The sequence below is a fragment of the Ctenopharyngodon idella genome, chromosome 1, assembly GCF_019924925.1.
Source record: "Ctenopharyngodon idella isolate HZGC_01 chromosome 1, HZGC01, whole genome shotgun sequence".
Lineage (NCBI taxonomy): Eukaryota > Metazoa > Chordata > Actinopteri > Cypriniformes > Xenocyprididae > Ctenopharyngodon > Ctenopharyngodon idella.
The window spans coordinates 15050584-15065345 of NC_067220.1; the positions used below are offsets into that span (position 1 = coordinate 15050584).

General features: G+C 37.1%; 1 protein-coding gene across 6 annotated transcripts in view; it reads right to left on the reverse strand.

The window, feature by feature from the left end:
* Window positions 1-420: 420 nt before the first annotated feature.
* The window catches only part of elf2b (E74-like factor 2b (ets domain transcription factor)), a 28061-nt gene continuing 13719 nt past the window's right edge, over window positions 421-14762 (reverse strand). For 5 of the 6 annotated variants that reach the window (XM_051888347.1, XM_051888388.1, XM_051888355.1 and 2 more), the window contains 7 exons: window positions 12182-12386; window positions 6059-6172; window positions 5792-5968; window positions 5617-5697; window positions 4563-4752; window positions 4044-4400; window positions 421-2163 (listed from right to left, as the gene is read on the reverse strand). In XM_051888347.1, the coding sequence (XP_051744307.1) occupies window positions 1485-2163; window positions 4044-4400; window positions 4563-4752; window positions 5617-5697; window positions 5792-5968; window positions 6059-6172; window positions 12182-12386 (1803 nt within the window). In that variant the 3' untranslated portion in view covers window positions 421-1484. Of the gene's footprint in view, window positions 2164-4043; window positions 4401-4562; window positions 4753-5616; window positions 5698-5791; window positions 5969-6058; window positions 6173-9938; window positions 10095-12181; window positions 12387-14762 lie in introns of those variants that run through there. The other variant, XM_051888396.1, reaches the window with a different exon arrangement.

The following is a 14762-nucleotide window of genomic DNA, read 5'->3' on the forward strand; positions in this document are numbered from 1 at the left end:
CATTTGAGCCCCTAGTGGTAGTCGTTCCCCTCCACTTATGTAAAATTAATGAATAAATAAATGTAGTATAAACATATGCACATAAAACAAATGACCGCCAATACGTCTATCTAATCAACATAAATTTAACAATTCTAAAAGTTATTTCAGACACAAATATTCATAGCCATCCATTTTACAGAAAAATACAGTTTAAAGAATATCGTTTTACTGGAATATTGGTAAGTCCTACTTTGTTTTTCACTAGTTTTGGTTAGATTATATCACATCCGGTCTGAGGGTCGCATATCTCATTAATATCCGAAGCTCAAATTCTGTCAAATTTGTCATTTTTCTGAAACAGTGAAAAGGTGACAAAGACCATGCAACAAACAATACAGTTCTGCAGCTGACATGTATCAAAAACAACAACACTCAAAGTCAGGAATATTTTTGTATTTGAGTAAAATCTACTTGAGTACACTTTGAAACAAGAGTACAACAAAATAGAATATACTTCAAATGTTGAATATACAAACTAGATTATTCTGAACACAAACATCTTGTTCTCCCTCTTTAAGGACTAATAAAAATCAAAAGAAAACAAACTCGTTAGAAATGTATTTGCAGTGAGGATACATGCTGATGATTGACCTTTCTTTTTCTCTTCTGTTTTAACAAATTGCCATTGTTACGGAATTTGGACCCAGATATGATTACACCAAAATAGTATGGCCTTTTTTATCCAGGAAGTTAAAATGAGAATGCAAAAAATGCTTTGCAGTTTGCTTGCCAATAATACTGTGCTTGGTACAATGTGTGAGGAAAAAAAAACAACAACAACAACAACAACAACAACACAACATGAGCTTAACACAAAAGCTTAATAAGCTTGATTTAAAAAAAAAAAAACTGTTCTAAGGCTGCATTGTTTATAAATTCAGTAAACTGTATAATTCCTATATACAAAGTCCATTTCTTCTCTTAGTAGAGATGGAGGGAGAATCGACATGTTCCTGTGAAACACGGGCAGAAGCGTGACTCACAGTGATCGTCAAAAGAAACTGCTGGTTTTGCCTTGCAATTTTAATGTTAAAGAAAAAAATCTTTATACAAGTTATAAAAAGTTGAATTTATACTCCCTCAAAAGTTCACATACTTGACTACTACAACTACTCGCTCCTTAGTGTTCTGCTTAGCTGTCATTAGTGTCAAAGTAGGGTTTTTTTTTTTTTTGGAGAACTGTAGTGTTCTTTACATTGGTCCCTTTAACAACTCATAATTGAAATGACGGACATCCAGGTTTAGTTCACATGATGTGAGAATTGGGGTGCCACTACAGGCTGGAGTCTTTGCCTGCCTTTTTTTTTTAATATATAAAATGAAACCACACTTGAACTTGAAACTGTACAACTCCAGTTTGTATTCCCAGAATGTGATTGAATAGTATCTGGGGATTATAAATTCATTTATTATTGTTCATGGCTGACAAAGCGCATCACTCTTCAGCTCTCTGCTGCGAACTGTGGTTTTGAATCTTCCTCTACCACCTCTACTGCTTCCTGCGTGAGACTGTCCTGCTCAGAAGTGCTGTTGGGTTTGGACTCTGAGGTTTGGGCTGCGCTCTTTGCTTTTGGAGAGAGCTGGCTCTGTTGAACCTGGATCTGAACTGGGACTGACGCCGGACTCTGTACAGCGACCGGAGTAGACGTTGTCTGAATGGAGATTGGGACTTGAGTTTGCGTCTGGATTGAAACGGGAACCTGTGTCTTCGCCTGAGCAGGACTCTGCTGGGCTGGAACTGCCAGTCTGACCACCTGCGTCCCCGGCGCCACAGACACGGGCGTGAGGGCTCGGACGGCGAGGGGGGCGCCCATCAGATTGATGCCTGTGGGAGTGCCCGGTTTGGCCTGAAGCTGGCATTGCGTGAGCTGGGTTGCAGGGATGGTGATTATCTTGGCGAGCTGAACTGTGATCCTGTCACCATTCTCTGCTGTGGCGGGCACCATCGTTGGCATGGTCTGGATTAGAACCTTGGGTGCGTTCATGCCAGTCGGTGAGCCGGCATTGGTGGGCGCTGTGGTGAAGAGCGAAGGGTTTGCTGACTGCACGGCCACTGTGGAGATCTTCTGTCCCAAGGAGTTTGTCATAACCACCGGCACTTGCATAGCAACCCGCACAGTCCTGGACACAAGATTACGTTTTAAAACAAAGTTGAAAAATTGACTGCTTTCAATAATTTTTGTTATTGATCATGTTCAGTCAAGAACATGTCACAAACATATAGTAATTTACTATATACACTACATATTCAATATCATGCATCATATACACATGTAATGCTACCAGGGTCAGTATTTACTTGATCAAAAATACAGTCAAAACCGTAATATTGTGAAATATTATTATTTAAGTTAAAATAACTATTTTAGCATAGCAAACCGCACTGTTCTGGACACAAGATTACGTTTAAAAACAATGTCAAAAAATTGACTGCTTTCAGCAATTTTTTCTCAGAAAATTGAAGTGCCCACACTATACTCATTTACAAGTTTGTTACTATTATTTTTGGGGTCTGCTAGAATACATTAACATGATTTCATGATTTGAAAACGTGTGTCTCATAATGTACTTTGCTGCAGCACCTCTTTTCACCTTCTGCCTGAAACGCTCTGTTTTAATTCTTGTCTCTTTAAGCCCGGGACACACCAAGCCGACGATCGGCCGTCAGGCAATGTTGGACCGTTTTTAAGCATTGGCTGACTAAGTTTTCCAGGTGTGTTCTACACCATTGGCTCTAGTCGGACACCGTCGGGTTTTTTTGGGCCGATTCAACATCTCTATCCTTAAAACCCACCTTTCTGGAAAAAAGCCCTGTCTGATCAGCTAAACAGTATTATATCTCTAACTATGCTGTCAGTATTGAAAGTCCATACAATGTTTTTTGGCCCTTGCAGTGAAAAAACAGCATCTCCTTGATAGCGAAATCACTTACCCAATTGTTTTTTAAGGATTGGTAAAAGCAGCCAGTGGGCGGGCATTATGCAAATGTGTAACATGGTGATGTAGCTAACAGTGTTAATTTCGTTAACAAAATCGATGACAAAAAAAAATGTTAGTTGACAACCTTTTTTTTTCATGACTAAGACGAGACAATGACAAGACGACTCCAACGTCATTCAACAATAACGGTGACTATTACCAATATTGTTCATGAAAAAAGACGAGAGTGAAATGTGGTTAAAAAAATAAAAACTTGACCAAAATCACTCTTTGTTTTTGTCGAATAAAGGAGACAAAACATTATGAGCTATTTTTATGAGCTTTCATGCTTATGGTTGCCAGATTTCAAGAAAAAAAAATCCCCCAATCAGAGCCTTTGTGTTAAGCCCGGGACACACAAAGCCAGTCGTCGGGCAACATCGGGCCGCTTTTAAGCGTTGGCCGACTAAGTTTTCCCGGTGTGTTCTGTACCGTTGGCTCTGGTCGAACACTGTCAGGTTTTTTTGGGCCGATTCAACACGTACAATCGGCGTTGGGCAAGAGAGAGAACTATGATTGGCTGTTCAGTTTAGAGAATGAGTCGAAGCGAGAGAATAATAGCAAAACAGTGAGCAAACAAGTCAAGGCGGTACAGACAGAAGGCTGTTCTAATTTTTTGTCATTTTTGTCTTAAATGAAAGTGTCATTCAGTCAGTCTGCATTCTGTCACGAGCTGTTTGCTGCAACTAAATCTGCAATCAAGGTGCAGGCTGATATCCAACTTAGGAAAAGGGATATGAATTGCACAAGTGCTACTGCAAAGAGTACAATGTCAATACAGCCTGTTACCTTCATTCAAATTTTTCACAAGCTTAATTGAATTGGTCTAAAGAGAAAAATTATAATGACTGGTAGCTAAAAATGGCAGGACAACAAACAAGGCATTTCAGGCACGTTTCAGTGTAGACTTTGTACTTTGTAATTATGCAGATCGTTTACATGCACATATTGCATGCATATTACATATTAAAGGAAAGGTAAAATCAAAAAAAGCATAATAGGTGCCCTTTAAATCTGGTTACCTGGGTGCATTGGGAATAATGGTGGCATGAGACGGCTGTGATGGATCTGTTGTCGTGGAGACTGTTACGATGCGCTGAACTGGACTTGCAGTAAGTGCAGTTTTAGCTTTTGGGGAGCCTGGGTGGACTATAGTCCTGCCGCCCCCTCTCAAGATGGCAGGGGTTTTGGAGAGGTCAGTCGTCAATAGTGTGTCAGATGAGGGAGGAACGCGCTCATAGGCCTTCTCTCCGATTACGTCATCGCCAGGGTCGCACTTATCATCATCGATGACGACAATGTCTTTAGGCATTTCCTTAAACTGATAGACCAACCTCTGACCCTCTACTTTAGCCAAGATACCTCTCTGATAGTAATACCTGAGAGAGAAACAGAGACATCAATTAAATATACAATAATACATCTAATAGTTCCAGTTATAGATGCCAATTGGTCAATATGGCATTCCAGCCATGTGAAATGTCTTGCAAAACCCATCTTCAATATCTTAAGACAATTGCACACACAAGGTTCTCTCTCACCTGAGCGCTCTGCCCATCGTTTCATAGTTCATGTCAGGTTTGTTCTTGTGTTTGCCCCAGAGCTTTGACACAGCTTTAGAGTCCACCAGCTTAAAGATGCCTTTCTCCCTCTGTGTCCACTTAATGTATCTGGGACAGGTGTTCTTATCCTGCAGCAGGTCCAACAGGAACTCCCACAGGTATGTACTTCCTGTAAGAAAACACAAATATTGCATAAGTTCCACATAATCTAAAAAATATTTGCCAATTAACAGTCACTGACACTGGCAAAACACGACTGATAACTGATAATCAAGTTCTATTAACAAGTTCTATTTAAAAATAACTAAATAATATTGGGGTGGATCTTACAAATCTTGTCAAAAACATGTCACAATCATATAATAATTTGCTATATACACTAAATTATTCAATACAGTTCATTATATACACATGTAACGCAACCAGGGTCAGTATTTACTTGATCAAAAATAGTCAAAACAGTAATACTGTGAAATATTACTACAATTTAAAATAACTTTTCTATTTTAATGTATTTTAAAATGTACTTTATTTCTGTGTTGTCAAAGCTGAATTTTCAGCATCATTACTCCAGTCTTCAATGTCACATTATCCTTCAGAAATCATTCTAATATGCTGATCTGGTGCTCAAGTAACATTTCTTATTTTTACTGTCTTATTTTACTGCCAAGTTTGAAATTAAATGCATCCTTATTATATCTGATGCCAAATATTTGATTAGCAGTGTAATTCTACTTTTTATAACAACAATTATATATTGTACAAATTGTTTAGTGTCTCTAAAGTAATGAAAAATCACCCAAAATTATTTAATTCAGTAACAATGATTACTATCATGATGTACACAATGTACAACAATAATACATCATATGGTAATGAAAATGAGATCACATTACAGTATCACATAATTTTGTGCAAATTTACTTTTTCCTTATAATTTGTACTTTTGATATTTTTGGAGTGAAATTTGACCTAGATGTTTCTTCACCCATTACGCATATCATATGCAAATAACACAATGTATAGGATGTACCTTTCCCTTCCCTAGACTTTTTCTTGATGCCCAGATCTGGAGATCCGTTTGAAATGTGATGGGGTTTGGGTTTCCGCCCAGCTGAAAGGATGAAACACAAACAACAGTTAAAAAGCTTGTTAAAAAATTAGTAACCTTTACAAAAAAGCCTTTGAATATGTTCTTATGTTCTCACATTTTCTTCTCTTGGTGGGCTCCGTCTCCAGCATCTCAGGTTCCTGAAGAACTGTAACCACCTCCATGGGCTCCGAATCCTCTGTGCTGACCTCCACCACCGTCTCTGTCAGCACGTCGGGTCGCATAGCAGCATGCAGGAACTCTGAAGTATTGATACATGGAGGCACAAACACCTCTACACAGCAGAAAAACAAATCATTATAGAAATTATGTTTACAGCAATGTGAAAGCTAAAATTGGAGGAGGAAGAGAAAGCATTGTTCACCTGGGCTCCGATCTCCACGCAAACTGGAGGGAGAGTCCATGTGTAGAAGAGCTTCAGCAGCCTCGATGGTTTTATCAGAGCAGTGCACACTGGAGCCATGAACTGATGCTTCCACTGCAACAGACAAAACACACACAAACAAAACTTAATATTCTTCTGAACTTGGCTTGTAAACTTCTTGGGTGCATATTACAATTTCAAAAAGTATCATTGCATTTTTATAGCATTATTTAATAGCAAAGTGTCTACACCAGCATTTATCTAGAAAAAGAAAAGACCCCTTGAACGCGCACTTCAATACAACTTACTGGTTAACACTGTGACAAACAGCTTTTTTACATTCCTCAGTTGAATGGTTTCTTATGGTTAATCATTTGATCTGTCAGTTATGTTGACATACACTACAGTTCAAAAGACTGGGGTCGGCAAGATTTTTTTTAAATGTTTTTGAAAAAAAGTATGTTTTACTCACCAAGGCTGCAATTATTTGGTCAAAAATACAGTACTATTGTGGAAATATTATTACAACTTAAAATACCTGATTTCTATTCGAATACATTTTAAAATGTAATTTATTCCTGTGATGGCAAAGCTGAATTTTCAGCATCATTACTTCAGTCTTCAGTGTCACACGATTCTTTAAAAATCATTCTTATATGCTGATTTGGTGCTCAAGAAACATTTATTATTATTATTATTATTATTATTATTAATGTTAAAGACGGTTTTGCTGCTTAATATTACTTGTGAAAACCAAGATAATTTTTTCAGGATTCTTTGATGAATAGAAAGTTCAAAAGAACAGCATTTATTTAAAACAGAAATCTTTTGTAACATTATAAACTTATTTACTGTCACTTTCAATCAATTAAATGTGTTTTTGCTAAATAAAAATATAAATTTTTCTCTCTCTCTCAAAAAAAAAAAAAAAAAAAAAATATCTTACTGACCCCAAACTTTTGGACAGTAGTGAAATGAATAAATGCTATATACATTGAGGGCTGCAGGGACAAAAAAAACCCTCATGTTTCAAATTGAATGTTTGTACACTAAACTGCCAATAGAGGGTGCTATTAGGTGGAAAACCTGTGCATTCATGGTTACTCAAAATCATATCCAAAAATCAAACAATTGAACCCCACAGAGTGAGTGACATGTTTGGGCACGGGTGACAAAAACTGGTCTAGAAACAGCTATACGTCAAAAATAGAAAATATATTACAATTAAACAGCTTTTTTTTTTTTTAATCAAACAATTAAAATCAACATTTTTTGCTCCTGAAAAGTCTTTAGGGTTGTATAAGTTACTTTGATGGCATTCACTTAGTAAGTAGACTAAATTAAGTGTGTGACTGACACTTTAATATGGTACTTATGCGCTTTAAACTACTGACTGACAAAAACACTACCTGACAGTTAACAGATCGTAGAGACAGTGATTCTAAGTCATTCATTTTCAAAGAGAGCTGACATGAGACCATATAAGTGCAGCACTCTGAGAATGAGTGTTTTGAATCACTTAATATAACCAACACAAATGGGTGTGAGAGAACATATAGCGTAAATCCCGTAAGGACCTATTAACGCAAAAGTGCAACTGCAGACTTCTTGAAATCCTGCCTTTGGACCTAAATAGATCCACGAGAGTCGTACCTGCGATCAGTCTACTCAAAGCCCAATTAGTGTGCTCTAAGACAGTTCAGATAAAAGAATCTGCTAACTGACAAGTCACTTCCTTGGACGCTCTAATTTAGAAACAGGTGCAGAGAGGCTGATCTCAGACAAGCAGTTCATGCATATATAGGACAGAACCTCTAGCCTCATTTCTCTTTGACGTTAACATTCAGAGCAACTAGCACCTGTGCCAGTCTATCCAAGCCGTCACTCAAGTCCCATTACAACCTGACCCTGCCCATGTTTGGCTATGTTTGTCTGTTGCTGCTCACGGGGGCTATCTTTAGGCAGTCCCAGTCATAAACACATACACACGGTGTCCTCTAGAATGGGTGACCCTGCATGCATTTACTTCCTGTATTCTGACAGATCTGCCCTTGGAGACAGGACACAAATGTGTAGTTATTTAACAGAAAACACTGAAAATGGACATGGCTGCCAACACTTCAAACCTAAGAGAATAAGAGTGCTTTCAAACAATTAGGACAAAATGAAAAAAGTTACTCCTGTAAAAAGGCTTTTTTGTTGTTGTTGTAAGTATATTTTTATTCTTAAAATTCTTGTACATTTAAAAGGTTAGTTCATTCAAAAATTATATAATTTACTCAACCCTAATGTTGTTTCAAACCTGTATTATTTACTTTTAGAAGAACATGAGAAGAATTGTTGACCATTTTTATTTTTTAATAGTTAACAACCCCAAAAAGAAGCCAAACAACTTCTTTAGAGATATGTTGATTATTCAAAAGTAAATTTGATCTGTAATACCAAATATGGAAGAAAAAAAAAAACTGAAGTCAAAGCAACATTAAAACCTCTTTAAAAATAAGCAGAAAATACAACATGCTTTATGTCAATATGAATAAGGAATACAGATTCACTGAAATATAAAATACTACAACTGCTAAATAGTAATCACGTCATTACTAACATTCATATAATAATAATAATAATAATAAATAAATCATTAGTAGTAGTTATGATTCAGCTCAACAACTGACACGGGAGACCGAATATTGTGGTACTATTTTTCTATCACTAAAATAGCGGTCCACAAGAAAGTAGTGCTGTCCCTCCTCACTTCCGTGTTTACAGTCGTCAGAGCTTTCCCTCCAGTTCTTTCTGAAGGCGCTCTCCGAGCTTCCTGCCACTCAATCCCCGCCCCGAATCTGATTGGGCGATTCCCTAATCAACGCCCCAAGAAACAGGCAAGACGATTGGTCAGGTGTAGGATTTCGAACGCAGCGCGAATACTATTGGATGACGAGTGCTGTCACTCATAATTTAGACAGCCCAGTGGAATAACAATGCTTCCGCCATCAAATTAGCTCTAAAATCCAAACATTCACATTAAAAGAAGTCAAAATATCCACTCGACACTTTTACAGCAACACATTACATGTCAGAAAAAAACAAAGTGGTGTTTAAAAAAATAAATAAGCGTTAAATGTTGCTCACGGAGCTTAACATTCAGCGCTAAACTGTGCAGAAAGCAGAGCGACCACGTTTAGATAACGGGACATCTGCGACATGAAGCAAACATGTATTTTAGTACTCAAACTTAATGTTTTGCATACAACTTAACATTATAAAAAAATAAAATGTCGTTTTAATGTAATTGCTCAGCGTATATTGTTTTTCCTCCGTTATGCCACATTTCCTTTGAAGATGAGGCATCAAAATAAACCAACCGACAAACGTAAAGCTCTCAGACGCTATTTTATAAAGAAAACAATGCACTCAACAGATTAACTACAATTCACATTTTAGTAGGCTGTATTTAAGAGTTAAAAATAAAACTCAATGCCCTTCCGACTCCAGACAGCGTGGCAAAGACGTAGGAAAGACAACATCTCTCCCACTTCCTGGTTTCAGAGCAGCGCACCACCTCCAGAGAAACCCGTTATTTTAACACACTCCACATTTAAAACGCCCTCAGCGCCGTGCAAACTAAACACCGTGCACGCTGATCACGCATAACACAACATGCACGCCTTCACGCTACTTTTCATCACTCCAAGAAAGCAGATAAGAAAATTAGGCAACGCCATGCAGGTTGCCAACCAAGGTGATCACTTCCTGAAATGCCCTCCATTACTTTACAGCACAACTTCACGGATCTCAGCGCTGTGGCGCGAGCACTGCTCTGCTGCGCCCCAAACAAACCCACGCTGGCGAGGTAGAACACGCGCTTTGGTCTTTTTACCTGCTCGGATAAGTAGATCGAGCTGGTTAGCGGGTCCCTCATGCAGCGACGTCGCCATGTTTCGTCCAGAGGTGCAGATTCACATTGACTCGCATTGAAAGCGTTTAGAGACGCACGACTCGCAGATCACTCCGCCTCCACAGGAAATCTCCACAAACTCAACAGCGCGCACAGATCCTTCCGCGCCAAACACAGGAAATCCTCCGCGCGCTCTGCGTTACGTTCGATTTACGTCAACAGCGGAGAGAATGAACAAGTATTCGTTTACAAAAACTACTTATTTAATCTTTTAAAAATCATATTTGGCGCGAGGAGTAACATACCTATTTACAATACAAGAAATGTCACATTCTCCACAAAATGAATTTAAATCAGTGAAAATAACACGAATATGACAGTAGGCGTTTCCATTTCTGTCCTTTTAGCGTCGTACTTTGTATTTTATTCTTATCTAGAAGGGCATTCATATATATATATATATATATATATATATATATAAAATGTTCTTACGCATCTTCCTATTGTATTTTAAGCACTTTCAACTGTGATCTCAAAATATCTGAAATAAATATAAATAATTGAAAATAACTGTTCTGAATAGACACGAATATGACAAGTATAAGTTTTTTTCATATTCTTTTTTGCAATGTTTTAACATTCTTTTTAGCACTTTCAACTGATCATGTGACATCAAAAAATTGTTTTAAGTGTCTTAAGCATTGTCATGAGTATTACAATAAGTATTTTTGTAATACAATAAGTATAATATAATGTGAGGATTGACCATTTTCTGCACAGATCTTCAAAGAATGTCCACAAGAGGGCAGTAGAGACCCATCACAAGACAGGGCCTTGGAACCAAATCTATATAAAACACGATTTTATACATGATTTACTCAACCTCATGTTGCTCCAAACAAGTACTGCTTACTTCTTACGTGGAACATTAAATTAGGTACTAGGAAGACCCAGTCACTATTCACTTTCATTGTTTTTTGTTTTGTTTTGTTTTGGTTTTTGTTTTTTTCCATACAATGAAAGTGAACGGTGAATGAAGCTGTCAGTTCTTCATATCCTGCAAATGAATCTACTATAGATTGGACAACATGAGGGTGAACAAATGATGGCAGCAAATTTTTAATTTTGGGTGAACTGTCCATTTAAATTGACAAGCTCTGCTAGATCAGTAAAATATAATTCTATTACAGAAATTGGTTGTAAAAATAGAAGTGCAGCCCTGTGTTTGGCTGATAGTAGCTGTAACCAATACAAGAAAGCTATCTTTGTGCCACATGGTTGATTTTATAGCAGAATCATGCATGTGTGGTTAACCTCTGAAATGATGCATCACTAAAAGCCCATAAATCCCAGCCCATAGGAATGGCATTCTATATATTACATATAATAACAAACAAGAGTCTGCATGCACCAAAAAACAGGATACCTAACCACTGACATAACTGTTATAGTCAACTCTCTCCCTATGTCTGAGTCTGCAGCATTTAATGTGCATCAATGGCCACCATAAAGTATTTAGATTGCGCAATTAAGGTTTATAAACACATAATGCTTGATGCACAGTCAGATGTTTTTCCAAACGGTGGCTTCACAAACTCTCACAGCCAAAAATCACAGGATTCAAAATATGTTTACATGCAGTCACTAGAACAGAGAGCATTTTGCTCATGTGAACAAAAGCACATTAAGTAACAGTGGTAGCTGTGGTAAATGTGTGAAATGGGGATTTCAATAGTGTACTGAACAGCTAGAAGTTGACTTGTGGCGATTATATATATATATATAAATATAAGACAGGTCTTTTATACAGTCTTGTGATCAGCTAAGAACAAAGATGAAGGAAAACATTCCACTCCATTTAATGACTACACAATAATAATAATAAAAATGTATTCATAAATGATTAATAAATTATAATTATAAATTATAAAGTATAAATATCTTATTATATAATAATAAATATATTATTATAATTATATGTGATAAGTATTTTTTTATTCTAGTATCATGATAAAAATTACATCAATAAAACAAATATGAAGCCCTATGAGGTAGTGTAATTGTGAACATTTATGTTTAGAGTGCATTCATTAAAAACTGTGTATGTTTGTCCATTAAGTGTTGCTGAAGCATGAAAGAGTGTATTGAATTTCTTGGCCAGGTGTGCTCATAGGGTTGAGTGAGAATCAGCAGAGAAAGAGAGAAGAGTTGTTATGTGTTCTCACCTGTCTCCAGCACCTCAGTCTCCACCTCCTGCTCCTCAGCCACTCCCTGCATCAGGTAAGTCTCATCGTCGTACACCAGCACCTGAGCAGCGAAGCCCTGCTCCAACCGTGCACCGGGCACTGGCTCTACGATGACCGCAGGGTACTCCGCCTCTCCTTCCACCTCTCCCTCCATTTCTCCCTCAACCTCATACACACCCTCCTCCTAGACAGAGAACAGAGATTTTATGATCAAGAAGAAACTGGAATACTAAACATTTTAAACATTAATTCTAACAGATAAGATTTCAAGAGTTGCTGTAAAGTTTCACTGCATTATAATGAACAAGACTTTTGACAGTTCTACAAAACTTTAAAGGGTTGTCCACACTGAGAAAGAAACTATGAAGATAACTATATTAGTAGTGGCCGATCGGATCAATAGCTTTGGCTATATATAGGTCGACCACACCAACGGTTCTGTTTATTATTAGCACGTGCTGGATTTGTGCTTTAAATGCTCAAGCTCTTTAAAGTCAGGTGGATTCTGATTCTGAATTATCAATCATCAGCTGGATAAAATCTTTCTGAAAGTGATTCCAATGATATTATTTCTGTGTCATTCGTTATAGCTGTGGTGTGAACCTCCCTATTTAGAATGATTATTAAAACTTTATAATTATAGTTATTGCTATAGTTATCATCCTTGGTGTGAACATCCCTTATATTGGAAACTAAATAAGCTGATTTTCAGGGGACATCACAAACATTGCCTTGCATAAACAGAATTTTTACTATTTGATCCGCTTTGCAGCTTATTCTGACCAAAAACTGCTCACTTTTACAGGAAAACTTAGTCTGACCAACAATTTGATTTTTTAAACGAAGTCACTTAAAGTCCACATGAAATCAAAATTGACGTGACTATTTACTGTTAGTGCACATCAGTGTTGTTACTGTTCACTAAAACTAAAATCATTACAGCTTTTTGGTAACTGAAATAAAACAAAATAAAAATTAGATGAAAAACTTAAACTTTAAAAACTGAAACAAATAACTAAGTTGAAGTACTAAAATTACTAAAACAAAAACTAGAAAATTAAATTAAAACTAAATAGAAATAAAAAAAAAAATAAAAATGACAAAAGCCCATAACAAAATTACTAAAACTTAAACTAAAATTAAAATGAAAACTGAAAATATAAAAATAAAAGCTAGTCTAGTGGTGAACAATTCATTTGGGCAGGTTTAAGTTTCTCTTCATAATCTTGAGTCAAAATCTGAAAATTTGCTTGCACTTTGCACAGTGCTTTGCACTGATTATGTCATTAAATTTCCTGATAATTTACTCACCGCCATGTCATCCAAGATGTTTATGTCTTTCTTTCTTCAGTTGAAAAGAAATTAAGGTTTCTGAGGAAAACATTCCAGGATTTTTCTCCATATAGTGGACTTCAACAGGGTTCAATGTGTCGAAGGTCCAAATTGCAGTTTCAGTGCTGCTTCAAAGGGCTCTACACAATCCCAGCCGAGGAATAAGGGTCTTATCTAGCAAAACAATTGGTCATTTTCTAAAAAAAATAAAAAATGATATACTTTTCAACCACAAATGCTCACCTTGCACTAGCTCTGCGATGCGATCATCACGTTGGAAAGGACACGCATGAGGAGGCGTGACCGTACTGTGCAAGTACCGCGGTAGGGCGAAAACCTTTTTTCTGTAAAGGCCATTTGACTTTGCACATTCGCTTTGTAAACACTAGCTCGTTACTTCCGCCTACGTCACACGTGTCCTTTACAACGTGATGATCGCATCGTAGAGCTAGTGCAAGACGAGCATTTGTGGTTAAAAACTTGTTGTTTTTTTTCTTTTGAAAATGACCAATCGTTTCACTAGATAAGACCCTTATTCCTCGGCTGGGATCGTGTAGAGCCCTTTGAAGCTGCATTTAAACTGCAATTTGGACCTTCAACCCGTTGGTAACTGTTGAAATCCACTATATGGAAAAAAATCCTTGTATGTTTCCTTCAAAAACCTTAATTTCTTTTCGACTGAAGAAAGAAAGACATAAACATCTTGGATGACATGTGGGTGAGTAAATTATCAGGAAATTTTAATTCTGAAGTGAACTAATCCTTTAAGTAATGGTGTTCCTTCTCTAATAATAATGAAAACGGCGAGGAGGTGCATTAAATTCAAGACCTGCCATCTGATTTTATCTTATTCATTATTCCATTTAAAAATACATCATGTCACAATACTGAACCAAAGTTGATCACACAAGAGTGGTGGAAACAAAATCAGATAAAACTGTGGAAAAAGGCTGAGTAACCTGGTGATCTCCAGAACTTTTCATTTACTTGTTTGTGCCACAAAAAAGGAGCACTCCACTCTCAACATATAATGTTACTGTTCCATCTCACTCATCGTATATGGTTTGGCAAGCTCTAATCTGATTGGCTGATCTTTGGTCAGTTCCTGCCAGAATAAACCACAAAGTCGACAAACTTCATGCCAGTAGATAAAAATACTATTCAAAACTACGGCAAGCCTGACTCCTCCAAATAGTGCAATGCCAGTCAATCATATTGGACCATGCTA